This window comes from Mustela erminea, chromosome 14 (genome assembly GCF_009829155.1).
Source record: "Mustela erminea isolate mMusErm1 chromosome 14, mMusErm1.Pri, whole genome shotgun sequence".
Classification (NCBI taxonomy): domain Eukaryota; kingdom Metazoa; phylum Chordata; class Mammalia; order Carnivora; family Mustelidae; genus Mustela; species Mustela erminea.
The window spans coordinates 91,133,599-91,160,882 of record NC_045627.1 but is presented as its reverse complement, the minus strand read 5'-3'; the positions used below and the strand labels follow the sequence as shown (position 1 = coordinate 91,160,882).

General features: G+C 67.3%; 2 protein-coding genes across 7 annotated transcripts; both read right to left on the bottom strand.

The window, feature by feature from the left end:
• Positions 1–237: 237 nt before the first annotated feature.
• PWWP2B (PWWP domain containing 2B) lies at positions 238–26,192 on the bottom strand. Of its 5 annotated transcripts, XM_032312258.1 has the most exons (5): positions 23,439–23,453; positions 16,358–16,500; positions 13,175–14,781; positions 9,624–9,738; positions 238–811 (listed from the first exon to the last, which is right to left on the bottom strand). In XM_032312258.1, exons 2-3 carry the CDS (start codon positions 16,414–16,416, stop codon positions 13,188–13,190), a joined length of 1,653 nt encoding a protein of 550 aa, XP_032168149.1. In that variant the 5' UTR covers positions 16,417–16,500; positions 23,439–23,453; the 3' UTR covers positions 238–811; positions 9,624–9,738; positions 13,175–13,187. The 5 variants fall into 5 exon arrangements, with proteins under 5 accessions (XP_032168149.1, XP_032168148.1, XP_032168150.1 ...); XM_032312257.1 differs by lacking the exons at positions 16,358–16,500; positions 23,439–23,453 and adding an exon at positions 25,925–26,192; XM_032312259.1 differs by lacking the exons at positions 16,358–16,500; positions 23,439–23,453 and adding an exon at positions 24,496–24,618.
• LOC116572864 lies at positions 2,957–9,617 on the bottom strand. Of its 2 annotated transcripts, none has more exons than XM_032312261.1 (2): positions 7,500–9,617; positions 2,957–7,141 (listed from the first exon to the last, which is right to left on the bottom strand). In XM_032312261.1, the coding sequence occupies exon 2, from the start codon at positions 4,686–4,688 to the stop codon at positions 3,132–3,134; it is 1,557 nt and encodes a 518-aa protein (XP_032168152.1). In that variant the 5' UTR covers positions 4,689–7,141; positions 7,500–9,617; the 3' UTR covers positions 2,957–3,131. The 2 variants fall into 2 exon arrangements, with proteins under 2 accessions (XP_032168152.1, XP_032168153.1); XM_032312262.1 differs by lacking the exon at positions 7,500–9,617 and having other exon boundaries at positions 2,957–4,396; positions 5,433–7,348.
• Positions 26,193–27,284: the final 1,092 nt, after the last annotated feature.

Here is a 27,284-nt window from a genome sequence, read left to right as displayed (position 1 = left end):
ACAGGCCAAGCTGTTGCAGTCTTCCCTGGGGTGCCCCTCGGCTGGAGTAAGCCGGACGACGGCAGGCGTCCCTGGGGGCCGGAGCACGAGGCTGCCCCACCAGGGGAGCCGCAGGGAGCAGGGAAGGGGGTGCACCCCGCCGCCACCCCGGGCCGCCCGCTCCTCAAAGCTGCCATGTCGCTCCGCAGGCTCCTCCGCGACCCCCTGGACACCCCCGGGAGGGCCGGGCACAGCCTCTGCGCAGACCTTCCTTCATTCTCGCTCACGTTTCAACAAAGAGCAGAAGCCATTTTCGGTTTCTCTTTTTGGTCTTTAAAGTGACAGAAAGGAGGGCGGAGCCTGTTGGTACACACGCGGGCCAGGTCGCGGCCCCGGGGCAGGTGCTGGGCACCGGGCAGGACCCCAGCTTTGGGAGGGACGTAGGGGAGGCAGGCTGCCCGGTTCTCAAGGACGCAGAGACCCCGCGCTGGGCCCGGCCCCGAGCCCTGACACTGGGGTGCCTCTCCCTGCTGCGCAGGCAGCCGTAGGCTGTGGCTGGGCTCCCGGAACGTCACAGCCCAGAGCACCCGGAGTCTGACGAGGGAACAAATACATCCACAGAGCAGCCTGTGCCCGGGGGGCGCCGTCCCCTGTGCGGGACACGCCTGCTTCTCTCTGGGGAACCGCAGGCAGGCGGACCCCCGGGCCGGGCACGTTTCCGCACGCAGCCGGCCAGAAGGCACGCGGGTCCCTCCGACGGAATGGGGGACGTGGAGGGCGCCCCAAAGTCGGAAGTTCCGGACAGCCCCGCTGTGCTTTCACCGTCCGTGACCTTGAGGGAAACAGAAAAGGAGAGAGGTCATGTCGGGGTCAAGTACTGGGGACAGGCCCCCGAGGGTCGCAGCTTCAGGTCACAGCACCCACCGCGGGCCGTGTGAGCCATATTCCTCGGCTCTGTGCCTCGCCAGGGATGCCCACGGACCCGCAGCTCCCAGTGGCCCTCACCACTCCCAGCTCTCTGGCGCCCGCAGTGCCTCCTGGCCAGGACCCCGGCCCTGCACCCCATCCGAGTCCGTCCCCTCCCCGGGGCCCTGAATTTCCCAGAGAAAGGGTCAGGATCATTGACTCATTGAAAGCCCAGACCACGGGGCTCCCTGTGCACCACACAGGGGTCCGGGGGGGGCCCCTGTTCCAGCTCCTTCCTGCTGCTCACGGCCCGGGAGGCTGGGGAAGCCAGTGGCTGTGCTCACGGCCCTGGGGCTCACAGCTTCGAAGGACCCCAGCGTGCTACCATCAGGGTATGCGACGGACGTCGCTGGAGAGACATGCCCTCCCGGTTTGGGGAGCTCTCTAGGGTTGGGGGCAGACGGCGCCGCGATCGAAACATCACAGGATAAGAAACGTCAGGAAAGCGCGTCATTTCGGACTGCGAAGACGGATTCTCTCATCACACAACGTCTGTCACTAGCGGACCTTCCGGTCTGCGAGCACGAAACACCGACACAAAACTCCAATGAGAGGAGCTTCTGCGTGGGCCTTCCGCTCACGCACAAGCAGAGCCGGAGCCTTCGCCCGTTTTCGCGGAACAGACCCCAGAGACAGAGCCGCACGGAGAAACCCCCGTGCCTCCCCCGGCTCCACTGCGGCGCTGGGCTCCCTCACGCTGGCCCAGGGCAGCAGGGGTCAGGTCCCCTGGCCAGCCCAGTGCCCGCCGCATCTGCCCAGAGGCCCGGCCTGGAGGGAGATAGGGGGTAGGAGCCAAGAGGTGACTGGGAGGAGCTGGAGCCCAAAGCAGCCCCAAGGACGAGGCCGGGTGCAGGGGACAAGGCTCTGACCTCCCCAGACGTCCCGGCGCAAGGCCGCTGGCTCGGGACAGGGTGGACACAGAGGACGGTGCCCCCCGCAGTGTCTCCGAGGCGGGGGAGCACTGCCCATCCGGGCCTGGACCCACCTTCAGGTTCCTGGGGGTGCAGGAAAGACCCCGGGGGGCAGAGAGCCGGGACCCCCCACCCCATGAGCGGCCTCAGGGAGCGGGGGGAGGAGGGACAGCCCGACCTCCTCCTCCTCCTCCTCCCCCCCACCCACAACGGCCAGGATCCCAAGGAGCAAACAAGGCCCCCTTGGCTGCAGCAGACCAGGCCCGTGCTCCAACCCCAGGGTTTCAGGGCGTGGGACCAGCAGGCCCGGGGGAGGAGGGAGCGGCCACAGAGAGGGGACAGGCAGCGTGAGGACAGCGATGACGTGGGGGCAGGGGCGGCTTCCCTGCTTATTACCATGTTGACAATAGCCCCGGGGAACGCGGTCACCTCCACCCCCCACCTTCCAGACAACGGGCTGAGGCTCAGAGGGGCTCCAGAGCTGCCCAAGGTCGCTCCGCTAGCTTCGAGTCCAGGCTCACACCCAAGCACCCCAGGGCAGCCAGAACAAAGCACTACAGACCGGGCAGTCCCAAACAGAGTCCCTCCCACTGTCCTTGAGGACAGACATCCGGGATCACTGAGGTGTCCCTGAGGCAGGCAACCCCGTCTCTGGGAGACCTGAGGAGGGGCCCCAGGAAGCCGAGGCCTCCACCGTCGTGCTGGGCCACAGGCTGAGCACAAGCCGTGAGGGGCCCCCAGGTGACAGGTGCCTCTGCTGGAAGCAGTCCCCCCCAAGGCCAGGCCTGATCACACGCCCTGCAGGGAAAGCTGGCGGCGTCCAGGGTGGCTCTACAGTCCCCCGGCCAGTCCCCTGGCCAGGCAGAGGCCCTGACTGGTCCCCAAGGAAGTGACCCCCAGAAGAATGTGGCCCTCTGTCACTGGGTAGGGTCCACTGGGGGCAGCCGCGGGGAAGCTGGGTGAGAGTGACGGTCACTGTGCGTGGACTGGACGGGGGAGCTGGATGGCCTCCCCCACCTCCCCGAGCCACCCCCACTCTGGCCCGACACTGAGGACGGCCGTCTCCGCAGACTGGAGCCGGGGTCCCTTCCTAAGCGACACTCTCCGGACCGCGGCCGTTCCTGATCCCACCAACACTTTACCTCTCCCTGCAGGGGAGCAGCTGGGACCCCTCCCGCAGGCTGTTCCCGCTCCCGGAGGGTCCAGCTGGGGTCGGGCAGCTCCAGCTCTGCGACCCATCCACAACCCCGGGGGTGGAGCTCCGAGGAGAAGCGGTCAGGGCGGATGAGGAGAGGCGTCGGGGTCGGGGCAGGTCACGCCCGTCCCGGGGGAGCTCCTGGGGGGCAAGGGGCGAGCGCCACCAGAATGCCATGGCCACCCCTTTCCACTGAGTGTTCCAGGGTCTCCCACCAAAGGCCAGCAGGCACCATGCCACTCAGCCCCCGGAGTCATTAAAACTGCCCACGCCCCTTCCACAACCGATCTCTGGGCATGTCCGGCACACCCATCAGCCGCCCTCCCTAGAAAAACGCACAGTCGACCCGAGGGGAGGCAGCCAGGGCACCCCGTCTCCCGGCAAGAGAAACACGGATTCCAGTGACCCGAGGAGGCTGCTTGTCGCTGGGGGTGTGCCGGGGGCGGCCAGCGGCTCCTGGAAGCCCTCCGGGCTGGCGGGGCCTCCAGGAGAAGAGTAGGTGTTCCTGGAAATCTGGAGACGGTCAGGCAGGTCCCCCACTCCGCAGTCACTGACCAGCCAGGAGCCCCCGCCACCGCCCCCAAGCATAAGTAGGACCGTGGCCAACTCTCTTTTTCCCTCCCGCACCCGCTAGCCCGGACCCCGCCCCAGAGCACCCCAGCCCCCGCTGTCCCTCCTACCCCACCCAACTCGGAAACAATGGGAAAGGTAAGGTCACTACACAGGCCCGGCTGGGCAAACGCACCAAGAAGAGCTCGTTTTTCCTGGGACTTCCCGGGCAGGGACGCCCTATTGGCCAGCAGGCCGCCCCACCTGCTCTGGGGACGACAGGCTGCCCTGGGGTCTCCGGGCAGGGCTCGGCTCCTGTATTCGCCACGCAAGCGCTCTGATCCCCCTCCCCCCGTCTGCCCCTCATGGCCCCAGCAGACCGCACAGAAGCTGCGTCGCCCACAGGGCCCTGAGGCCACCACCACGGGCCCCACAGTTAAGGTCGGTGCAGGCCGCTCTGTTTGCCTGGCTGGGTCCTCAGGTGAGGCTCGCCGAGCAGACGGGAGTAACCAGGAGGGCTGTCCCATGGGGGCACAGGGCAGGAAGCGTGGTGCCAGCCAGCCAGCACCCAGGCCCCAGAACAATGACCCGACGTGCTGCTCTCCACGCTGAAGACCAGAATGAAGGCGGCCTGCATCCCCGACCACAGCCTTCTGCCCACAGCGGGGTGGGAGCCACGGCCACGCTAGGAGTGTGAACCCACAGACACTGCAGACAGAGCTAGGCAAAGGCCTACGGCCGCCGGCCGGGCATCGACCACGTCCGCCATCCTTGCGGAGTGTGTGCAGAGTCCCCAGGAACCAGAGAGGCACCCAGCACATGTGACGCCATCCCTCATCAGTGTCTGCTGTACATCTTGGACCAGTGACCACATGTCCAGCCCCAAGAGCCCCCCAGCACGTGGCCTTCCACGAGCCACGCACAGATCTGCCGCTTGGCCCTGTCCCTCCAGCTGGGCTCTTGGCCAAGCACGGCCACACCCTCAACTCTTCTGAGACCTTGGCCATGGCCCGGGCACCCCGCTCTACAGGACCAGGCCCTACATCCCCTGCTGGGTCCCCATGGCTCTTGTAGCCACATACACCCATGCTGCATCGCAGACCCTGGCCCAGGCAGAGGGGACCCCAGGCCAGGAAGTGGGGTGCATCCCTGTCTCCGCCCCGAAATTCAGAGACCGCAACGGGAGGCCTTCAGACTCAAGGCCAGTCATGCCCAGAGGAAGCGGACGACTCGCGGGAGTGCCTGCTTCAGAAGGAGCAGGTGCTCTGGAATGGGGGGCTGGACGGCTGTTGTTGAAGGTCAAGTCTCCCCAGGACATCCAGAAGGTTGATACGCAGCCCAAACCTTGTTTGGGTCCAGAGGCCCAGGCGCCTGGGAGCCTCCGGCTCAAGGTTCTCAGTCCAGAGATGCCACAGGGAGAGGCCAGCCTGCCTCTGGGTCTCCCTGCCCCAGACCCTCTTCCCAGGCTGCCTCCCCACCCCAGCCATAGCTCAGAACATCTTCCCGGGTCCCCATGCTGAGTGTGCGTGGACACGTCAGGCAGTTGGCTCTCGTCTCCAAGGCCCAGAGGGGACACCCAGTGGCCCTGGCATGCGGGGTGCACAGTACAGAGCACAGCCCAGGAGTGAACCAGTGTCCCCATCTGTGGTGCCACAGCCCCATCCCCCAGGGCCATGGACACCTGCCGCCAGGGTGTGAACTCACAGGAATTTACTTACTGGATGGGGAGGCCCCACGCAGAACAGGGTGCGGGGTGGGCGAGTCGAGTGGGGCTTGGCGGGCACAGCCGTGCATGGGGAGCTCTGGGAGAGACTTCCCAAGGAGGGGACACACAGCCATGACCTTGAGGGACAGGCGACGGCCAGCAAGTGTGGAGTGAGGCGGGCGACCCAGGACCACGAGCCAGAACCCAGGGAAAAACTGCGTTCTCGGGGGCCTCCCTGCCCTGGAGCCTGCAGCCCCAACACTGGGTCAGGTCAGAGTCTCAGGTCCCCCGAAGCCTGCAGGCACCTTCCTGCCGGGTGACCTGCTCCCACTCCAGCTCACAGCCTGCCTGGTCTCAGGAAAGCGTGGACAGCCCAGAGTCCAGAACGGTGCTGGTGAGAGGTACGGAGTGCCGGCGGGCTCTGCCGAGACAAGGACGGGGTCTCCGCACGCGGCCACGAGCACCTTCTCCGTGCGGAAAGCCTGCCGTGTCCCCACTAATCGGGGGAAATCGAGGCGCAGGGGCCTTGGGTACCGTTCCCGCCTCAGTGGGGAGAGGGGCCACACCTGTGCGTCTGCTTATGTTGCTCCCATGCACCAGCCAGCCCTGACCCGACACGCAGCCCGGGTGGGGTGCTCCAAATGGGCCTGGTCACATCGACTTGATGTGGGGCCCTCAGAAATGTGCACAGAATTACGGAACACACACCAGAATGTAAGAAGACAGGAATACAGAAGGGACAAGTACCTTGACATCAACGGGACTAGCTGTTCTGAGGTCCCAACAAGCAGACAGAGCATCTGCTGATGACTTTGGAAGAGGCATCGGACAGAGCCCTCAGCCCGCGAGGGGCTAGACCCCAGAGACAAGAAGACCCACAGGAAAGCCTGCCGTGTCCCCACTAATCGCCCACGGGTGACACGGCAGTAGTGCTGTTCTGACATGACGAAGTGTGACGTGTTGCGTGGAGGTGGCTGGCATCCTACGCGTCACACAGCGTACACTCACCGAGTACTCAACACGCGACACACACGGTAATGTCCACACAGTTGACCCTCGAATGGGGATGAGAGTGTGACCCTCCCCCCGCTCAAAATTCCACGCATAACTTTGACGGCCCCAAACGTAACCACCAGCAGCCCGCCGTGCACCAGAGTGGCCGCGGCCGCAGGCACGTGTGCTGTGGGTTGTGCGCGCCACACGCTGTACCCTCACAAGTCAGCTGGACTAAGCAAACGTTACTAAGAAAACCAGAGGGAGAGAAAAATGGACTTGTGCACACATTCACGGTACCGGCGTGCATTTCTTGAAAAAGCCCGTGTACAAGTGGACCCACGCGGGTCCGACCACGTTGTTCAGAGGTCAACTGTGATTACGTGAGTTTCACGAAGAACCAAGACTTCCAGCGTAAGAGGCAGAAACGCAAATGTGAAAGTTACAGAAGGAAAAATTCTGGATGAGAAGAATCAGTCACACAGTCACGGTCTGTTCTCAAGAGATTCCCAGATCTGCTGCCGGCGAAGCCTACACAGGGCCCGGAAACAGCGGGGAAGCTTGGGGCCCCCCGGGGGAGACCCGACCCCAGGTCCAGGCGGGAGATGCCCACCGCGAGCTGGAATCCCGTCGGGCCCAGAGCACGGCCCCTGCAGAGACGACACGGGAGCCGCGGAGCTGCCTGCCGGGGGCCACAGCGCCAACACCGAACATGGTAGTGCTTGCGCGGACGGAAGGGACTCACGAGCCTGTGTGACACGCCCACGCCCACGCCCACGACTTTGCTCACGGGTCCCTCTGGCGAGGCCTGGGCACGGCTCGGACACTGGTCCTGCCTCTGTCCTGCAGGATGGCGCGTAAGTTACCGCGCGGCCAGAGTGTCCCCAGAGGCTGGCTGAGGAACGGATGGGGCCGCGGTGGGAAGGAGGGGCCACCTGCAGGTTCCCTCCGCAGGGGTGCAGTGTGGGTCCTTCCTCGAGTGCCCTGGGGCTCTGGGTTCAGGTCTGGACCTGGGGGTGCTGGGTGCCGCAGAGCAGGGTGGGGCCGGGGCATGGAAGCAACGAAAACCAGGGCAAAACGGGCTCTTCTGCCAGACTGGGCACCTCACCACGGGAGGGGCAGCACCTGCCTGGGCACCCCCTGTCCCCCTCCGCCCAGGGAAGTCCCCCGGCCCCACCCCACCCCTGGCCACGCCTGGGACCTGGAGGAGCCGCTGCCAAGCGCCCCGTGACTTTCCGGGCACCGCGCTGCCATGGCTCCCGCCTCGCCAACCTGTACCCCGCCGGGCTGCCCGGCCGCCCGGCCCTCCCAGGCACTCAGGGCCCTGCCCAGAGGCGGCGGCAGGGATGGCACTGGTGGCTGGGAGGTGGGACGAGGCCTGAGCTCCCACAGCAGTCTCGGAATTACAGGCCTGTGTTTCCTTTGGGAACAAAATAATTACAACCTTCACCGAGGTTTCCTGAAAGCAGCGCCGGGAGTCAGCGGAGCCACCAGCTTCAGGAGCCAAAGTACCTTTTCCTTTAGGGTTGGGAAAGAGAAAAGCCATTTTGGGGCGTGCCGCTCAAGGACCCCGTTTCAAAAGGGAGAAAAGGGAGAACCCACAAGGAGCGCGGGACACCTCGGCCCCCAGCCCCGGCAGGCCAGGCAGCTCCGCCGGCAGGGCTCAGGCCGGCTCTCCTGGTGGGGGCTCCGGGTCCGGGGAGAAATGAGCACCGTGGAGCAGAAATGGCCCAGTGGCCCAAGGTGCTGCCAGGACCTATCGCTCACGGGCACCGCCTCCCAGCAGGGCGGCACATCCTCTGCTGCAAGTCCCTCCATCACTGCACACCCCCAGCGGGCTCCAGCCCACCGTCCGCAGACCCCGCCCTGAGGCTCGGTGGCCCGTCGCAGAGGAGGCAGGCGGGCCTGTGCAGGGTGGACACCCGGGTCCCTAACCCATCTGCTGACCAGACGGGAGGAGACTGGGTGAATGGTGCCCCAACCCCGGGACCGGGGGACCATCTCTTTGCTGGAAACATGCTGCAGGTGTGTGTGCGCTGGGACACCAGGATGTGGCCACGCTGGGTCACCTACGTGGTCATCCTGAGGTCCCTGCAGGACGTTGAGGAGGAGGAGATGCCGTGTGACCACAGAAGCAGAGGCTGAGGTGATGCGGTCACAAGCCCAGGGCCCTGGGAGTCCCCGGGAGCTAGACGGGTCCTCCCCCGGAGCCTCCAGAGGGAGCACAGCCCCGCTGCCACCTTGTTTGGGGTCGGACCCCAGAACTGTGAGGATAAACTCCTGTTCTTTCCAGCGGCTACCGCGTGGCCATTTGGGACGGCAGCCACAGGCGAGGGTGAGGCTAAGCCCGAGGACACTCAGTGACGCTCAGTGAGGCACGAGGTCTAGTCCCGGAGTGGCCCGCCGGCGCCGCGGAGGGGACAGCCATGTCACCCCAAAAAGCACCCGCCCCCCAAAACCCTAGCCCAAGAGGCCAAGAGGGCCCAAGGTGCCATCCTGACCCCACCCTGGGCAGGTGCCACAGCTCTGTCCCAGACCACGGCAGAGCCCCGCCAACAGCTGCCTGCCACCCGGCTCTGCCAGGAAGGGCCCCAGGCTCTAAGGGCCTCACAGACAGGGCCATCAGCGCTCCCAGGACACTGAGCCCCTCGGGGCGCGCTCCCGGTGACCGCAGGAACGGCTCCGCCACTGCTCACCCTTCCCTGCACAGGGCCGCCTCCTGGCCATGTGCACCCACTGCCCCCTCGAGTCCTTGGCCCACGTGCCTTTCTGCCCGGTCCCCCTCTCTGGGACCTCTGGGACTCACGTCTTGGCCACCTCTCTCGGCCTCTCTCCACAGCCTCCCTTGTTCTAGTGGCCCTTCTGTGGGGCCTAGATCTTTCCTCGGATCCCTGACCGCAGCCCACACTCCTCCCAGCCGGGACTCAGGTGCTCAGACACCAGCCAGCGGGGACCCCCTGGTCCGCAGTGGTCCCTCTGTTCCTGGAGCTGACACCTAGCACCGCCAGCTCGGCTGTTCTGGGCCTCAGATCCCAGTCCTCACCGGGTCCCTGGCCGGCCACCCCATCCTGGCCTCGGCTTCTGTCCTCCGGCTGACCCTCACCTCCTGACTCCACCTACGGTCTTTTCAGCCCAAATAAGGCCATTCACCCCTCTGCCTAACCTGCCCCATGGTGCCCTTTGCTCTTAGGACAAGGCTGCCGTGGGGGCCTCCCCCACCCCCACCCTGGAACGTGCAGGCCTCCTCTGGCCACAGGCCTTGGGCACGCACCCTCCTTCTGTCTAAGACACTCACCCGCAGCCTATTAGCTCATGATTAGCTCACCGTTCGCGCTCAGCCATATGTCACCTCTTCCAGGAAGCCTTCCCGGATCCCCAGTCCAGGTCAGCTTCCTCGCCAGATGCTCGCTGGGGGGCCCTCGTCCCTTCTCAGCACGTTCCTGTGTGTGATTATGCACAAATTTGGGGGCTGTGATTCACAGGGGGAGGCCCGCAGCGGTGCTGTGCCCCCTCCGTCCCCCATCTAGTGGAGCTCTCAGCCCGCGGGGGCGGGCCGCCACCCTCAGGAGTCGCCATCACCTTTCAGCTTGGGGGGCTGGCCCCATGATCTTGGCTGTCTCGGCCCCGCCTATAGGACGAGGTCCTCAGACCAGGCCTCTGACCAGCCAAGCCCCTCAAGGTCCAAGTTGGGAGAGGGGTCCCGCCCCCTCCAGCCCCGGAGCAGGAGCCCATCCCCCCCCCCCCAGAAATGTAGCCTGGGACCCTCCCACCTTCCCTTCCTGTGGGGGACACGGGAGGAGCTTCTGTGAAAACAGCCCCCACTGAGCCAGAAAGGACACAGTGGCCTCCAAAGGCCACCACCAACAGATCCCCCTCACTCAGCACCCAACCTGTCCCTTCCCAGACAAGGGAAACGAGGCTCAGAGACACCGGGCTGCCGGGGTGAGAACAGCCGGCGACCAGCCAGGCCAGTGCCAGGCAGCCCTGTGTCTGTCCCCAGAGGTCAGGGTCTTCCTCGGGTGGAGGTCTATGTCTCCCCAGGGTGGACCGGTGCTCGGGGGCAGTCCCTGCTGAGAGCCACTGTGCCCTGTCGCCAGAGCCCAGCCAGGCTCCTGGCTGGCCTCTCACCAGTGCCCTGGCCACCAAGTCCTGGGCTAGCTTGGCACGTCTCCAGAAAGTCCTTGTGGACACCCCGGTCAGCCGAGCCTCTGGCCCCCCTGCAAGGTGGGACAGAGGAATCTCTTGGGACACGGTGCTGGGCACGATGTCCCTGAGAGGGCCCTAGGCCCACGGGGTCCGCTGGGACTCCCCTGATGGACCTAGAGGATACTGCAAATACCCCCATCTCCGAGGAGCACCGGGCACGTCCTCTGCTGCTTGCGACACCAGTTGGGCTGGACGCAGCCCGAAGTCCGAGCGTCCCCAGCCTGTCTCCCTGCCCAAGCTCCAGGCCCACACAGCCCTCCTCCCAGGGGCAGCCCAGGGGCCAGCGACCACGGAACACCCCTCAGCATCGCACACAAGGTCTGCGGGGCAGCCTCTCACACTGGACCCTGCAGGCCTGACCTGGCCCAGGTCAGGCCCCCGTCCCCACCAAAGGCAGGTCCCAGCTTCCCTTTCAAGGAGCAGGCCAGAGGCCCATCCCCAGACAGTGTCACGGACCCTTGAAAGCAAACCTGTCACCAGGTTTGGTGAGACCCCAGTCACCAATGCCAGCGGCTTAAACACCCTGGCGTGGCCCTCGGAACAGTCTTCCACCCCCAAAACACGCAAGTAAAAAGCCAATCAGGCAAAACCACTTCGTGCTTTGGAGCTAAAAAGATTCAGCGTCCTACGCCCCAGAGCTCCGTGCCCTGCTGGGGAAGCCTGGGAGCAGCCGCCGTGGCTGGGGCTGGAGAAAGACACAGACGCGTACAGAGACACAGACACAGAGACAGAGAGAGGCAGAGCCAGAGGAGGAGGGAGGCAGGGGGCAGGCCGGGAGGGCGCGGAGGCCAGTCTGTGGGCGCAGCCCTGCAGCCGTGAAACCTGTCTGGCCAGATGTTTCCCTCTGCTTCCCAGTAAACACAGCCAGCCCTGAGCACACTGGGCTACATTCTCCAGGGCTGGGTGGGGCCTCCCTGTCCTCCAGGCCACACTGGGGGTGGGGGGGGGGGCGGCTCGCTGTCCCTAGGAAGCGCCGACTGCGACCAGGGACCTGAAGGTCAGTCTCGGGGACTGACTGCTCACCTCACCGACTGGGACCCACAGCTCCCAGGACAGGGGCAAGCGGGAGAGGTGCCCAGGCTCCACACTGACCCCAGACCAAGGCAAAAGCACTGAGGCTGGTCAGGCACGGCAGAGGGCACGCAGACGGCAGGACCCCACAGAGGGTCCCCAGCCCCCCAGGCCGTGCCTGGAGAAGGAAGACGCATCTGACCTTTCTCTGGACCCGTTCCCCCATGCGAGGTGCCCACGCCACAGTGTGCCCGACTTTAGACCCTCGCTGGCATGATGTGAACAGGTGGCTGCCATGCCCATGCCCCAGCTTGAGGGCCCAGAGCTCCCAGGGGCTGTGCCTGGTTCCGGAGAGGGCAGGTTTGCGTCTGGACCCTGGAGACTCATTCAGGGCAGTGACCGCCCCGACACAGGAAGCAGGTTGGGGGAGGGGTGGGAACAAACTTTCGGGGTCGAGGCCCTGATCCCGCCGAGGGGCCCTCCTCCTCCTCGTTGCTCCCTCAATCCGGGCCCCCCAGTCCGTGTGGCACAGCAGCGAGGGGCTCGCCAGACGCCCCACAAAGGCCTCCTGGCCACACACCCGCCAGTCCCGCTGAGGCCTGAGGGCTCGAGCTGGGGACTGCAGAGCCAGACGTGGGAGAGGGGCAGGTGAACCAGACGGGACAAGGTCAGCTGAAGGTCACAGGAATCAAGGCAGAGGCCCAGCTGTGGTGGAGGACCCCTGCTCTGGGCACAGCCCCGCTGCCCCCCCTCTGTTTCTGTGGGCATTAGAGGACATGGAGTCAGCAAGATGGCAGTGGCCTGACCTCCACGGGGGAACCCCAACACACACCCTCTGGTCCAGCCCAGGCCACCTACACAGGACCTACCTCCTGCCATGACGAGGCCAGGGAGGGGGGTGGGCCCTGGGAGGTGCCCACCAGGGCCAGGGGCCTGCGGGACACCCCCCACAGCGCAGGCCCCAGAGTGGGCGGCTTGGCACAGCACCGTCTCAGGGCCTGGGGACGCTCACGCAGGCCGCCTCTACCCCGTGGCAGCTTCCTGACCCCCCCACGTGGTGACCACAGACAGGCTGCCTGGCCTGGTGACAGCCCCAAGGAGGACCCTCCTAAGGCCTGTGGCCGAAGATCCTACAAAGTTCTCCTGGAGGGGGTCGAAGGGCACGACCCCGGCTCGGGGGCAGAGCCCGAAGCCTCCTTGGGGAGCCCAGAGCGCCCAGCCACCCCAGCCCGGGAACCAGGTGCCCGCCCACGGAGCAGCGCCCACACCGGCGGGCCGGCAGGGTCGGGGGCTGGGGCCCCTACGGCAGTGGCGTCCGGGGCCCGCAGCTCAGGACCCTCCTTCGTTCTGAGTCAGGACCCAGCTGGGACCAGGAGGGGGAGGGGCCACGGCTCCAGGGCGTCCTCTCAGAGCGAGGCCGGGGGAGGAAGCCCCCTGCGCCCCCGCCCCCCTCCGTCTAGACGCCGTTGACAGCCCGCTCCTTTCTCCGGGGGCGGACACACGGGCAAGTGCATCTTTGAGGCCACACACACCAGGCCGCTCTGGGCACGGGCTCGGACCCTGCTGCTTCGGAAGCCTCCCTCCGTGCCCGGAGTCTGAGTGACACCGGCCTCCGGCAGGACTTCTCTCACCAGAGGGCTCAGCCCGGCGCACACTCACCTGGTCGCCCGACCTAGGTCTCAAACTGGGTCAAGAGCTCCCTTATTTCTGGGGCCACGTGCTGCGCGGCGTTGGCGGCCTCCGTGATGGCCTTCCGGTACATTCCCTTCTTCTTACGGTTAAATCGCAGTTTGAAAAACTCCGAGAACGGGGAGAGCTTCGAAGTTGACAAGAACGACGTCGTCGGGGAACCAAACCACGAGACCTTGGCTTCTTGCCAGGAGGGCGCCCCGTCCTCCTTCTGGCTAAGACTGAGGTCAAGCACACGCGCTGGCCACCAGGGGAAACCGTGAATCTTACCCCACACGATGTCCCCCACGGCCACCGTCCTTCCGTCCCCGGTAACGCACTTGGAGACGCTCTGTGTGTGCAGCCGGACCGTGAGCGGCGGGACCGTCTGCCTCGGGTCCTTGGACGAGGACCGCACCGACGCGCCGTCGCCCGACGAGAGGTCACACGTGTCTGGGAACGTGACTTCCGAGCTGGACGATCTGGACTCGTCCGGACTGTCGCTGCTCCACACCGACTCGCCGGCGCACCCTGGCCCCCGCCCGGGGCAGGTGGCAAGGAAAGCCAGGCCCTCTCGCCCGCGCTGAGCCTGGGCGCTCGGCTTGAAGTCCTCGTCCTCGCCGGAGCTTCCGGAAGAAGAGTCCACGGGCCCACGACCGGCAGAGCCGTGGCCGAGGCGAGCGGGGGAGCCGGCCCGGGGGCCCCGCCCGTGGCCGTTGAGTGCCTCCACCAGCTCGGCCCGGTACACGGGCTCCCGCTCCCCAGCCCCCCGGGGCCGGGGCTTCAAGCGGATCTTGGGGGGCGGCAGGCCGGTGCCAGGGGGTCCAGGACGCGTCAGCTTTAGCTTGGGGATGGAGGCGGGGGGGCCAGCGGGGTCCTGGCCGCCCCCGTGTGGGGCCTGGGCGGGGCAGAAGGGCTCCAGGGACCCGTGCACGCGCGAGGGGATCTCCACCACCTCGCCCGTGCCCTGCGGCGTGCTGTAGGAGATCTTGATGGCCGGGCTCCGGGGCACCCGGGCCTTGCCCTCCTCCCGCTTCTCTCTCTTGCTCCTCCTCGTGGCGCTGGCCGCGCTGTCCCCTCCGCCCTCAGGGTCCGCGAGCTTGCGGGGTTCTGTGTCGGGGCCGGGAACGCTGCCCGCCCTGCGGCGCGGCTGAGGGGCCGCTGGGGGGCCGGGGCCGGCCTCAGGGGGGCTCAGGGTGCTTTTGCACTTCTCGCAGAGCACTTGGCGCGGCCGCAGACGGATGGGGCTCAGGGCCAGCCGGCCGGGCTCTCGGTTCCGGGACAGGCGCCGGCGGGTCCTCTTGATGGCCCGGGGCGGCGGCTGCGGGACCCACTGCCGGTAGGTGCTTCTCAGCCAGAGTGGGGGAGGGAAGGGGGCTCCCTCAAAGTACGGCGGGAACGGTGGCACGAAAGGCGGGGGTGGCTTGGGGCCCGTGGTCTCGGGGGCCTGGTCCCCACAGGGCGCTGGCGGAGGGCCCGTCCCCAGCTGCATTGCCTCTCCGTCCTGCTCTGGGGGGGCCGGGCCGTTGCAGCCGTTGACAGGGGGGTCCTCGGGCTGTGGCAGCGGAGCCGACGGGGGCAGGCCAAAGAGGCCGGACCTGGCAGTGGGGAGACAGAAGGGGACAGTCAGGACCGTGAGGACACCGCTGCGTCCAGGCCCCACCCCCAGGGGCCCAGCAGGATCTGGGTGCCAGCCGGTGCCCCGAGCACCTGCAGCTGCCTCCAGCCTCTGGACAGGGGCAAACACCCCCACGTGTCCCTGTGGGGCATCCTAGGGGAAGGCCTGTCTTCTAAGGGGTCTGGGGGCCGACACGGGGGCCGCCTCTCGGGGTTGTCAGGCATGGACATCCGCAACTCGGCTCCCGCGGGTTTGCAGCTGGAGGCCTCGCAAGACCCGGCACAGGCACGCGGGTCCTGGACGGCTGAGGACAGGGTCTGGGGAGTCCGGGGTGCTCACATGGCCTGACTGGGCCCCGGGTCATGGGCCTTGTGCACCCACTTCTTTTCTCCCCCAAGCAGGCTCGCTATGGGCCCAGGTGCTGCCGTGGGGCGCGTGTGTGTGTGTGTTTCTGGGGTTGGAGGCTGCAGTGGTGGCCATGGAGAGCGGACAGGAGTCAGAGCCCCTCTCTAGGAGAGGGTTCGCTCCCTCCTAAATGCTGAGCTGGTCTCAGCAGTCTCCACTGCCCACGTGAGGGGGGCATCCACTCCACCCCTGCCCAGCATGACCTCAAAGGACCACCCTTCCCGTCTGGCACCCTCCGGCCCTTCCCTCAGGACCTCCAGCTCCAGGAGGGGAGTAGACCAAGCAGCACCGACAAGACCACGTGATCCACGGGAAGGGGGCGAGAGAGGGCAGGAGACCCACGTCCCTCCCATGAAGACCCAGAGCCAAGGCCAAGGGCAGGGTAGCTGCCCCAGGGCTCCCCAGCCGGGACCTGCCTGGCGAGAGGCCTGCTCTCACCACCCGGGAAGTGCTGGACCACGCAATGTCCCCCATGCAGACCGCTGGGCACCTGAGAGGGCCGGGTTGTTGTTGAAAGTCAGTGCGCAGAGCCCTTCCCCGAGCAGAGGGCCAGCCCGGAGGCCTTGTGCTGGGAGGGTCGCAGCATCTAATTCCCCAGCGACCCACGCTGCCGCAGGAAAACATCCAAATAGTGAGAAAACGGCCCAAACGGCAGCGAGTGAGCATGCGTGACTTTCCCATAAATGTGATGTCGTCGGTGAGATGGCTTTACCCAAAAGCTGTTATGTTTGGAGCGCGAACACAGACTTCGGCCAGGCCGCGGGGGACGAGGCTCAGAACACGGCTTCGGCCCTCCCTCGGCCCTTGATCTGACCGGGTGGGGACGACGGAGGGACGCTGCCGTGGTCCCGTCTGCAGGCGGTTTCCCCATCGGGTGCTCTCCCGGAGAACGAGCTCAGCGGGACCGACCGCCTACGCCATCACGGCACCCACACAGTCCCCAGGCGCCATCACGGCACCCGCACAGTCCCCAAGCGCCAGGGCTCAAAGCCCGGAGGCCTCGCCTCGCCACGGTCCTTACAGCCACGGAGTCGGCGCACTCACAAATGTGGGGGCACATGGCGTGCGAATGCCGCCCCGTTGTTTAATTCAAGCTCACAGCTAAAGCCCGGAGCCACGGTTTTCTTCTTTCCCATCAGGTTCCCATTTACTTGTGACTGTGCCCGAATCTAAAGTCTTCATGGGCAAGGGGTTCACGTCTTCTCTTCATGACCAGAGAGTCCGGCAAACACGGGTCCACGGCCGCCTGGCCCTGGGCAGCCTGCCCTTCGTGTGGCCGGAGGCGGCCGGTAACCTATAGCCACGAGGGAGGGTTAGCGGGGAAGCAGCAGGGTCATGTGGGGAGGGGAACCCCCAGCTCCCGCCGTCTCCTTGCTACCCTCCTCTGGGCACGTGGCTCTTCACCTGCCCTGTGGCCTGGGACGACCAGGTGGTCCCACGGGGACCTGGTGTCTATGCTGCGTCCCAGGGGACCACGGTGGCAGCGGGGTCCTCTCCCCCCACGCATGCTGCCCACGTGTGCACACGGCTTCCTGCACCTCAGCTGCCACGGGAAGCCAGCACGGCAGGGTTTCCACACCGGGGTGGGCTCAGACTCTCGGGGACCAGGGGTGGGAAAGGGGGCCCCAGGGTCATGCCCTCACCTGGCACTGGGTGCGCAGACCCCAGGGCCCAGTGGCCACCACCGGTTTTCTAAGTCAGGATTTCCCCTTGCTCGTGTTTGGATCACCCTGGTGGCCACCCCCCATTCCCCACCGCACCCCATTCTGCCCCACCCTGGCGGCTGGGACAGGCGCCGCACAGATGCCGGGCCCGGAACAGCTGCTGTGTGGCCCACGAAGGAGACTCTGCCGGAGTCCGGCTGTGGGAGCTAAGACCCCGCCCAAAGCTGCCCCCACCCCACCCGTGGTGGTGACAGGCAGGTGTATCCGCAAACCTCAGCCCGAGTCCTCAGCCCCAGAACGGTGGCTGGACTCCGCACCCAAACAGCCCCCAGCTCTTCCGCCGGGTGTCCAAGAGTAACCAAGAATTCTGAGCGCTGAACTCCAGCACTCACACCAAGGCACATGCGTGTGCACACACACACGCACACACACACAGGCGTTCACTCCCCGAGCTCCTGGGCCAGCAGGCTCACTGCCCCTTGCTGTTAGGGTATCAGGATCCCCTCCGTGTAATCCTAGGAAGGGCTTCCGAGGGGAAAGGGGAGGGCGGCCGTGGTGCCCTGCCAGAGGGTGACACTGAGGACACACAGTGCAGGAGGCCCCACAGGAGCCCCTCACGGGACAGTGTCGGCCCCGCGGGGAGCGCATGGATGGCGCACCAGGCCCGACACTCAACGGGTACCCCAGCTGAGGCTGAGAACAGAGCACCCCAACTGCCACCTGGTGGGCGTGAGAGAGGGCTGCAGGGAAGGCTGTGGGACCCCCAAGAGGACACCCTGTCAGCATGTCCCTAGACCAAGGGGGTCCCACAGATGAGAAGGGGTCCACGTGCCCGGCAAGATCCACCCTGCTCGGACCTGGACAGCTGTTCCCCTGCTCGGACCTGGACAGCTGTTCCCAAGGCCCAGAAGCCTACTTCCCGCCCGTCTTTGCAGGCACGCAGACCGCGAGGGGGACGTTCACGCACACCCGTCCCTTCGTCTGTCCGCACGGACCCCCAGGCTTCTTTGCTGTCACCCTGTTCAGAAGCAGCCCATACCCACTGGTGAGACTCCCCTGCCCCCAGCCCAAGCCTGTGCGGGTGCAGACCCCTCCTGCCAGGCTGGGGTCCAGGGCACCCCAGGAGCAAAACCCCTGGGCAGTCCCTTTCCCATCACCTCCGCCCAGACCAACCTGTCATCCCCCAGGACCATCCTTTGTAGGAGCCCACCCTGGGGGCTCTGCCGTCCTCCCCCTACAGGTGGGCTGGGGCAGGAGGGGGGCGGTGGGGGGCAGGGGTGGAAAGTCACCTTATCCCTGAAGGCCCCAAAGCTGGGGTCCAGGGAGGTTCCCCCCCCCCCCGTTTATTACACACACACACACACACACACACGCACACACACCCCTCAGGGAGTCCCTGAATGTTTAGGACAGAGATCCAGGCCCTGACCTGAGCCAGGGCAGTAAGGCATGGCCCTGGGCACAGGCCAGGTCAGGCAGTGACCCCTCCTTGCCCTAGCAGGTCAAACTGGGTACCACGTTTGGCTTCACAGAGCACTGGAGAGCAGGCGAGTCTCTGCCCTTGTGTACAGGGCCCCTCAGCCTATGGGGGGCTCCTGTCTTGAGCAGGGGAGGGTTTCCAGAGGTCAGTTACAAGGCACCCCCCCTGAGGACCAAGGGGCAGGCCCCGTGACTCCAGCACTGCACAAAGCCACACTTCCTTCCCAGAGCGGCCTGGCCCAGGCCACGCCCACAGCCCCGGTGTGTAAACAGCAGCCCGGGAACAGCTCCCTCCCCACGCTGCCCGTGGAACCCTACACAGTGCCCAGAGACAGAGAGACAGACAGACAGACAGACACACACACACGGCATGGCCATTCCCTATTTACGGACGGACAGAGGGCAGAAGGAAGCCAAGGGATCCCGTGGGCCCCAAGACCATCGGGATCTGAGCTCACGTCCAGGCACGAGCCACTCTTCCTGGGCGGGAACTCAGCACCCAGCCCCGTGGGGTGACCTCCACTGGATTCCGGAGAACCAGGCGGGGTGCCATCCGGCGGTTCACCCGCAGGACCCAGCCCCTCAGTGAGGCCAGGCTGTGTGGACATGGGCTGGTGCCAAGGGAAGGAGGCCCAGTCGGCCTGGCAGCGGCCCACAGGTGACACCGCAGGGCCTTGGCCCGAGCGGGCCGGAGAGACAGCCTGCCAGGCCCCCCAGGGTCCTGCCCTCCACCATGCTGACGGGTCCCCCAGCCCCCACTGGCTCCCTGCCCAAGGACAGAAAGGTATGGGGGAGGAGCCCCAGGCATTGGGGGGCCAGGTTGGCCAAGGTCTCTGTGCAGGAAACTGGGGGACCCTGAAACAAAGCTCAGCAAGGCGTCCTTGGGAGCTGGGGGAGGGGCAGATAGCCTCAGCTCCTAGGAAAGCCTGGGGACACCCAGAGCTCAGCAGACGCTAGCGAACAGGGGTCAGATGCAAAAGCAGAGTGGTTCTTCCCCGGAGGGCCCGCACTTGCCTGAGACTAAAGCATGGCCATTCGCAGGGACACAGAGAAGCAGCCTGGCCCGCAGTCCTTGGCAGGAGACCCGCGGCCCGCCTCAGCTCACCGGCCCCCCCGCCGAGGTTTCACCCATGCAACCAGCTCAGCAAAGCCCCAGAGCAGCCCAGGCCTGAGCTGGCCTGCGGCCAGGAGGAGCCGGCCCGGCCGCCCGCCAGAGCTCCCGGCCTCCCCCGCGGCCTCCCTGCTCTGCAGACTTGGGACCCAAGTGGCTGTGGAGCCGGACAGCCGCCTCTGAGCCCAGCCGGCTCCACGTTGACCCTGGACCTCCCTTCCTCATCCTCCCATGGGGAGAGGCTACCCTGGTGTCCAGTAAAGGGGTGAAGAAACGGGGCTTCAGGACCAGAAACACCCCAGGGGGCCGGCCCAGGTGCCTGCAGGGGCAGCTGGAGCCAGGAGCCTGCGGCCTCGGGCAGGCCGGAGTCCGGACAGCGAGAGCCACTCGGCGGCCCGGCTCCCTGCGTTCCGCACGTTGGTTTAGAAACTACACCGCGGTCTCTCTCTCCCTTGCAGCCCCGACGGACGGCAGCAGCGGGCTCGGTGGGAAAGGAAGGGCAGCCTTGCGGGGCCTCCGGGCCCCCTCTGCTCGGGAGTTGGGGGAAACGGGTTAGCTGGGGAAGTCATGGCCTGGACACCAGCATGGCCCCTCGTCCAGGTAGAGCCAGCGTCTCTGGGGCAAGCTAGGGGGCCAGGCTAGCACATCTGCCCCTCGCCCTGACCTGTGTCCTGGACTCAGAAAGGTTGGCCACCACCAGCAACTGCCTTCCCCCCCTCCTGCCCTCCGGGGGCTCCCCCGGTCCACACCCCTCATCACCTTCATACTGGCCAGGTCCCCTGTGTGGCGGCTGCCTGCCTGCTGCAGATCAAGCCACCCTCCGCCATCCCGGGCACCTGCTCTCCGTCCCCAGGGCTCCCTGAGGACGGGGAAGCTATGCCCAGTGTCCGTCCACATCTGCCCAGTGACCCGTCCCAGGACCGGCCACCAGCGGCAGTGTGCCCAGGACGGAATGAGGGCGCCGTGCTGCCCAAGGACCGGCCTGCTGGGACCCTTGACTGGCTGCCCACAGACACTGGGGTCCCAGCCACACGGGGTGGGGTGTGGGTCACAGAGGCTCAGGAGCCCCGCACGCTAATAGCGCCCTAGGTGACTCACAGCTAGGCGCTTCTGACAAACACCAGCCCCCACGTGAAGGCTGGGGCCTTGGGGCAGGCCAGGCCCGATGGGCGGTTCGTCCTCACTGCTGCTGTCCAGGCGACCTTCCCTCACCACTCTGGGCCTCTGCCTCGGCCACGGCCACCTCCCCTGGGGAGGGTGCTCCACCAGAGGTGCTCCCCCAAACCACCTACAAAATGATGCCTACACCCACCCTGCCCCCGGCCTGGAAGTCGGAGCCTGTGGGTTCCAGGCGGGCCTGGGTCACCTGTACCCTTACTGCCCCAGAAAGAATCACGGCCTGTGGGGAGCCTGGACGGACCCTGCCGAGTGGGATGTTGGCACTCAGCCCGGGTGCACAGTGGGGAGTCGGTGAGCGCGGGGCGGGGGGGGGTGCATGAGGGTCCGTGGGGGGTCTTCCTTCCGATCACAAAGCAGCTTGGCCACAGGATCCAGCCTCGGGCGGGAGGAGGCTGGCCCCGGCACGGCAGCTCCACACGCTTGCCGACTCCTCGGGGGCCTCTGGGAGCTCCTCTGGGAGGAGAACCCACCTCCCAGGGTGCCAGGGGGGGGGAAGCCACGTCCCAAAGGCCCATGAGTCACCCTGCTTGCTGGGCCCTGCTCCAGGAGAGAGACCGGGACCTGGCGAAGGGCCCCTCCCCTGGGACTGCTCCGTCCCTGCCGGGGACGCCGGCAATGATTCACCGCCCTGTGGGGCCCCCCATTCCCCAGGTCGCACACCAGCGCTGGAGGCCGCTGATAAACGAGTTACTGGCACGTGGCTGGCCGTGCACCGTGGGGACACTGACAGCTGTGGCCGGGCCGCCCTGAACACACTCGGCCCAACCCCACTGCACCGGGACCCACAGGCTCCCAGCCGCGGCCCCCAGCTGCCCGGCCCGGCTGCGCAGCGCCCACACCTGGGATGGGGCCCCCACTGAGGGACTGGCCTGCTACTGTCACAGATGGGGGGAGGCACTGAGGAGCAACTGGCCTTGGGAGGGCGAGGACCCTGCAGCTCTAGGCCCCCACCTCCCGGCACAGCCAGGCCAGGCCGCAAGCTGCCGAAAGACCCGGCGGGATGAGTGCGCTGGAAGCAGAGGCTCGAGCTCTAACGCTGTGGGCCGAGGACAGAAGCCAGGGGGAAGCCAGGGTGCTGAGTAGGGGGACGAGGGCAGCCGGGGCCGCGTGGGGACCGAGGCGCCGTGGGCTGGGGGTGCCAGGGGCACAGCTGTGGGCTGGGGGTGCAGGGGCACAGCAGGAGGCAGCAGGGAGCAGAATGGCACCCGGCAAGGCCCGGGTTCTGGGGGTGGCTGCCGGTACTGCTGAGTGCGGCCGTGGCAGGGCTGACGCCCTGGAGTCTATGGCTGCCCGTTCCCGTGCTGGGGATCCCAGCCTGGTGGGCTTCCTTCCACCAGGGGAGCACTGGTCTCCCAACCAGGTTGGCCCCAGCCTGGGCAGAGGGTGGCAGCCGGAGGCCAGACCGCCTCCTCTACACACAGTCCCCCCCAACGAGTCAGTGGGGCCCACAGCCTTCCTTTCCTGAGTTGGGGAGCCCAGAAAACGGAGGGGGTCCTCTGGTGCAGCTGCCCCTCTCTGAAGAGAAGGACAGGCCCAGCCAGGCACAGCCCCACACAGACCCAGTAGTGGGAACAGGCCCAGGCTGGCCATCCTGCCTGAGGGGGTAGGAGGTGGCCGTCAGTGCAGCAGACCTTGGCCACCACAGGGCACAGGCTGGGCAGCTTTCAGGTGGCTCTGCTGCAGCCCCCCACTCCCGCCCCTCGGGCCCCCAAGCACTCTCGGTGGCAGCCAGGGCTGAGCGGGGCCACAGTCACCCAGGGAGGCCGTATGTTAAATCATGTGACGTTGGCATAAATGGCTTCTGGCACATATAACGAAGAGATAGCGCCAGCGGGGCACCGGGTGAAGAGTGATGGTCTCCTGCCACCGCCACGCGACTGCAACAAAATCTGGGCCCCACCAGGGAAAAAGTTGGGCCTCTGCAAAGGGACCCATTTATTCTGGGCAGCCTGGAGATAGGGCCCAGCAGGAGCGCCAAGACATTAGTGTCTGATTAATGCCTAATCATTTATCTGTGCGACAGCTCACTACCATGTGACACTGTATCCAGGAGACTCTTCCTGCGGCTGAGTCCCTGCAGCGGGCGCACAGGTGCGAACCGGGGTGGTGTGCCCCTAGGCCTGCGGGGGACCCCCTTCGGCCCCAGAAAGCGGGGCTCCAGCCGCCGCCCCCTACCCAGCACCCCCGCCTGCGTGTTTTCACTCCTCCGCAGCCAGAGGCTCCCCCCCAACACTGTTTTCAAATCGCACCGCCGGACACAACTGCTCGCCAGCAACCCGGAGCCCCGAGTGCCTCCCAGGAGCCCCGGGGGGAGGGGCGGGGCACTGGGCAGGGCACCCCCGCTCCGAGGGGCTGGCAGGGCAGGTCCCGTGCGCATCTGCGCCCACTGCCCCGCCGCCCCCCAGCCGATGACAATTCTGAAAACAGCCGGATTCAACAGTGCGTCTGAACAAAGAAAAGTGCGTTAATTATGGCAGACGTGCGGAGTTCGGCGGCCGGCGGCACGCGGCGGCGGCGCGGGGACACGGGCTGCGCGCCCCGCGCCGGGCCCCCCTCGGCGCCCACCGCCGCTCCCGCCCGCGAGTCGCGGCGACTTTGAGAGCCACTTTGGCCCCCCGAGTGGCGGCCGCGCTCGCGCGCCCCGGGGCCCCGCGCTCGGGAAACCGAAAGCGGGCGCCGGCGCCGCGCCGCCCCCGCCCTGGAGCCGGTCCGGGCCCTGGGCCCCGCCGGCGGGGCGGGGGCGGCGGCGTCCCGGGAGACTCGGGGCGCCCCGGGGCCCGCGCCCCCGCCCCCGCTCACTTTTTCGTGCAGTCCAGCAGGATCCCGGCGAAGCTGCGCCCGCCGCAGCTCACGGTGACCAGCAGCGCGCCGTTGACGACCTGCTCCACCCGCACCGGCAGCCGGCAGCCGGCCCGCGGCTCCATGCTCCCGCCGCGTCCCGGCCCGCGCGCCCCCGCCCCCGCCCCGCCGCCGCCGCCGGGTCAGCCCGCGCGTGACGCCGCCCGCCGGCCGCCTGACGTCACAAAGCTCCGCTCGGGGCGGCCACCGCGAGCGGGCTGGGGCGGCGGGAGGGGCGCGCGGGGCACCCCCGCCCGCGGACACGGGCCGCAACCGGGCGCCTCGGAGGCGGCGCGGAAGCGCACTGCGGACCCCCGGGACGGGGCCGGGCTGCGCCCTCCCCGGGGCCCCGCGGTCGCGAGCGCCCGCCCAGAGGACGTACGGGCCGGAGCTCAGGACCCCCGCTCCGGGGCCAGCCCCCACCCCCACTCACGGCCCTGCCCGGCCGTCCGCCCCCCGCGGCCCCGCGCCCCCCGCCTCGAGTCAGGCGCCCGGTGGCCACCCGGCACGGCGGGGAGGAAGTCCCGGCGACGCCAGCAGGAAGCCGGTCGGGCCGGGCCGAGGAGACGCGGGAGCCGAGGGGACACGGGCAGGCGCCCTGCGGAGGGGGCACCTGGCGACCCTCGCGTTCTAGGCGCCGCCCCTGGTGCCCAGAGGGCGCGTGCCTGGCTCAGGGCTGCCTGTGCGCCTGAGGGCGACCCGCGACGGCGTTGGGGAGGGGGATCCGTCCGCAGGTCTCCGTCGCGCGCCCCCGGGCCGCTGGGGAAACAGAGGGTTCTCTGCGACCTCGCCGCGCCCAGAGAGGCAGGGGCCCCACGGGGCGTTCCCAGCGGAAAGGACCGTCTTTCCCGGGCGAGAGCGCGGCTCCCCACGCGCGCAGCTGGCCGGCTGGGGGAATGGGAGGTGCAGGCGCCCAGCGGACGTGGGCCCCACCCGGGACCCCTCCCGCGGCCCTGTGCTCCCGCGCGCCTCCAGCCGGGCAGAACTCGACCGTGCCGAGCCTTTGCGCATCCCGCACCTGGCTCGGGACCCCGTAACTGGCAGAGCCCCCAGGGCGGGCCTGTTGCGGTGACCCCGCCTGGGCCCAGCCCCGCCTGGCAGGACCAGCAGGTCCCCTGAGCCGGGCTCGCTGCGCCTGGCTGGGCGCAGGAGATGGGCGGGTGGTTGGGTTGTCCTGACGACCCGGACGCCGCCAGGCCCCGCCCCCCCCCACCTCCCGCCTCTCGCCCAGAGCCCGTGCACCGCCCCGCCCCGCTCGGACCTGCGCCGTGGCCGCCACCCCTGGCGCCGCCGGGGACTGTCGGGGCGGCGGTGGCGCCGCTCCTCCTCGCCCTCCAGCGGCGGGCTCCTGGCGCCGGGAGCAGGCAGAGGGGAGTCCGGGCGGAGTCAGGCAGCCGCCGGGAGCTCGCTGCGCCTCACCGCCCCCGCTTGGGCCGGGCTAAGGATCCAGGCCCAGGGAGCCCTAGGGGAGGCCTAGGGTCCAGGGAGCACCTGTTCCCTGTATGGCTGGGGGTTCCAGCAGACCCCAATCCTCCTTTGGAGAGTGAGAGGCTTCACGGGGAGGCTTCTGGGATCTCAACATGACCACCGCTCAGGGTCAGCAGGGTCCCCCATCACTGTAGGGGCCCCCACAAGGAGCCTCTGCACCTACAGGCCTGTGCAGCCCCCCCACTCCAGAGTTGGGCAGGGCTGACTTGGGCGCAGAAATGCCAGGCCACCCCTGCCGGCCCCAGGGGGGGACTAGCCAGAGGCTGCCTATCTGCTCCACGCAGGTGCCAAGCATGCCCCAAATGCCTTCTGGGCCCTGGGGACGCCACCAGGGACCAGCTTGTTGGAGTTTGAGTCAGCTCCAGGACTGCTGGGGACATTCCAGGTGTGAGCATGTCCCCGTGTGCCCAGGGGGCTCCGTATGGACAGGCGGGAGGCCTCTGGAGGAGGTGCCCTGAGGGGATGCCTGGGTGAGCAGGGAGCCACCCGGGGAGAAGGGGCCCCTCGGGGTAGCCTGGGGAGAGGTGCCGGGCGCTGGGGTGCACAGAGGGCACCTTCTGAAGGGCAGGCCGTATTGTGGGGAGTGGGGTCTTCCGGGGTCACTCCCAGGCAGTGGCAGGAGGATCAGTCTGGGCTGGAGCCTGCTGGGACAGTGCTTGTACACAGGGGCAGGGAGGGACCCAGAGAGGGCGCAGAGGGCGCGCGGCCCCATGCTGCACAGCCGAGTCAGGGAGCACAGTGAGAAAGGGGGCCTCTGCCCTGTCTTCTTCCAGCCTCGACTCCTGGGCTGTGTGCTCTGCGCTTTCTAAGTGGAGTTGGAAGCCACTTTCGGAAACCCATTCTGCACAAGGCAGAACAAAGGGCTCTGCAGGCAGGACTTTGATTTGGAATTTAAAGGGTGACAGTTTGGGTCCCCCCCCCCCCCCCGCAGACCATCCCTCCCAGCCCAGCCAACTCACCTGCTCCAGACCACAGAGCCTCTGATGAAGACAGATATCCTTGGGGGGCGGGGGTGAATCAGCTCCGTGGGCCTGCGTGCTGACCCCATGTGCTGATTCCTTCCTGACCCAGGGCTCTCCCCTCTAAGTGTCCCCTTCAAAGACGCAGGTTCTGGACAGACTGGCCCCAGGCAGCAGGGACTGAGGGTGGCTTGCCCACCATGAGCTGCCTAGCAGGGCCATGGGAGAGCTATGGAGTGACCCCCAGCTAAGGGAAAACAGGGCGGCAGCCTCCTCCCTCAGTCCCTGGACTTTGTTCCTAAAGCCTCTGCTTTCTGCCCCATGCACTGGGGCCTCCCCCAGGCCTGCCCAGTGCCAAGCCCTTGGCCTGGCCTGCCCAGGGCCCCAGCAGAGTCACCAGCGCTGGCAATCCTGGCCAGAGGTGCAGGGGAGTGGCGTGAAGGGAGACAGAAACCATCCATCACCCTCTCTGAGCTGAGCTGAGTGACCTGAGCTGGCGGGAGGGGCTCCAGGCAGGGGCTAATCTCGTGTCCCTGTCCCTGTCCCCTCTGGTGCTGATCTTTAGAGGTTCTCCCGGATTTGCCCCGGCTCCCTGCTGGCATCGTGCCTGCATACCCACAGCCCAGCCCTGCCTCCTGCCGGTCCCAAGGCCAGTGTCCTCCTCCCGGCCCCTTCCCCCACAGGACAGCCCCCCCCCCCAGGGCCCCAGCCCTGTCCCTTGTCTCAGCAGCTGCAGCACTTGCTGAGCTGAGTCATTCTGTCTCTCCTCAGTGCCCCTCAGGGTTTGCTTGTCCAGGCAGCAGCGCCCCCCACCCCCGAGAAACAGCCCCGCAGAGCCTGATGCGCAGGAGCCTCGCTAGCCCCTGGGGTGGGGGGGTTGGCAGGCGGAGTGACAAGCCGGGACTGTGGGCCTGGGGTCCCGCCAGGTGGGACTGTGCCCGCAGAGGGAACAGAAACGGGGACTCTCAAGGACAGTGGGGTCCAGCCCTGGGGGCGGCTTAGCCTCTGGAAGCCGCCGGCACCTGGACCCAGACCCAGATGTTGGAACGTGGCACAGCGTTCTGGAGGCACGGCACGGAGACGTGAGTTAGTCGTGCGGGGCATCTCCTGGGGTGTCCTGACGGCCGGGGCACCCCCCACCTTGCCGCGTCTTCTCACCAATGACCACCACATGACCCGCAGCGAGAGGCCCCCGGCGGCCTCCTGGGCCCTCATTCTCCTGACGCCCATTACCCTCATCAGGCACGTTCTGTGCTGTGGTCCTCGGCAGGCCCCACACCAGAAAGCGGGGCGTCTGTCCGCTAGAGCATCTGCTCTTCCCCACAGAACGCGTTGTAAGTGACCGCCGAGTTACAGCTCT

Excerpts from the sequence above, each read along its gene's own strand:
- PWWP2B (XM_032312256.1), bottom strand. The coding sequence starts at position 23,563 with ATGGAGCCGCGGGCCGGCTGCCGGCTGCCGGTGCGGGTGGAGCAGGTC. Across the intron at positions 14,782-23,438 it reads CTGCTGGACTGCACGAAAAA|GTCCGGCCTCTTTGGCCTGC; the intron begins GTGAGCGGGGGC and ends CCCCACTGCCAG.
- LOC116572864 (XM_032312261.1), bottom strand. The coding sequence starts at position 4,688 with ATGGGTGTATGTGGCTACAAGAGCCATGGGGACCCAGCAGGGGATGTA.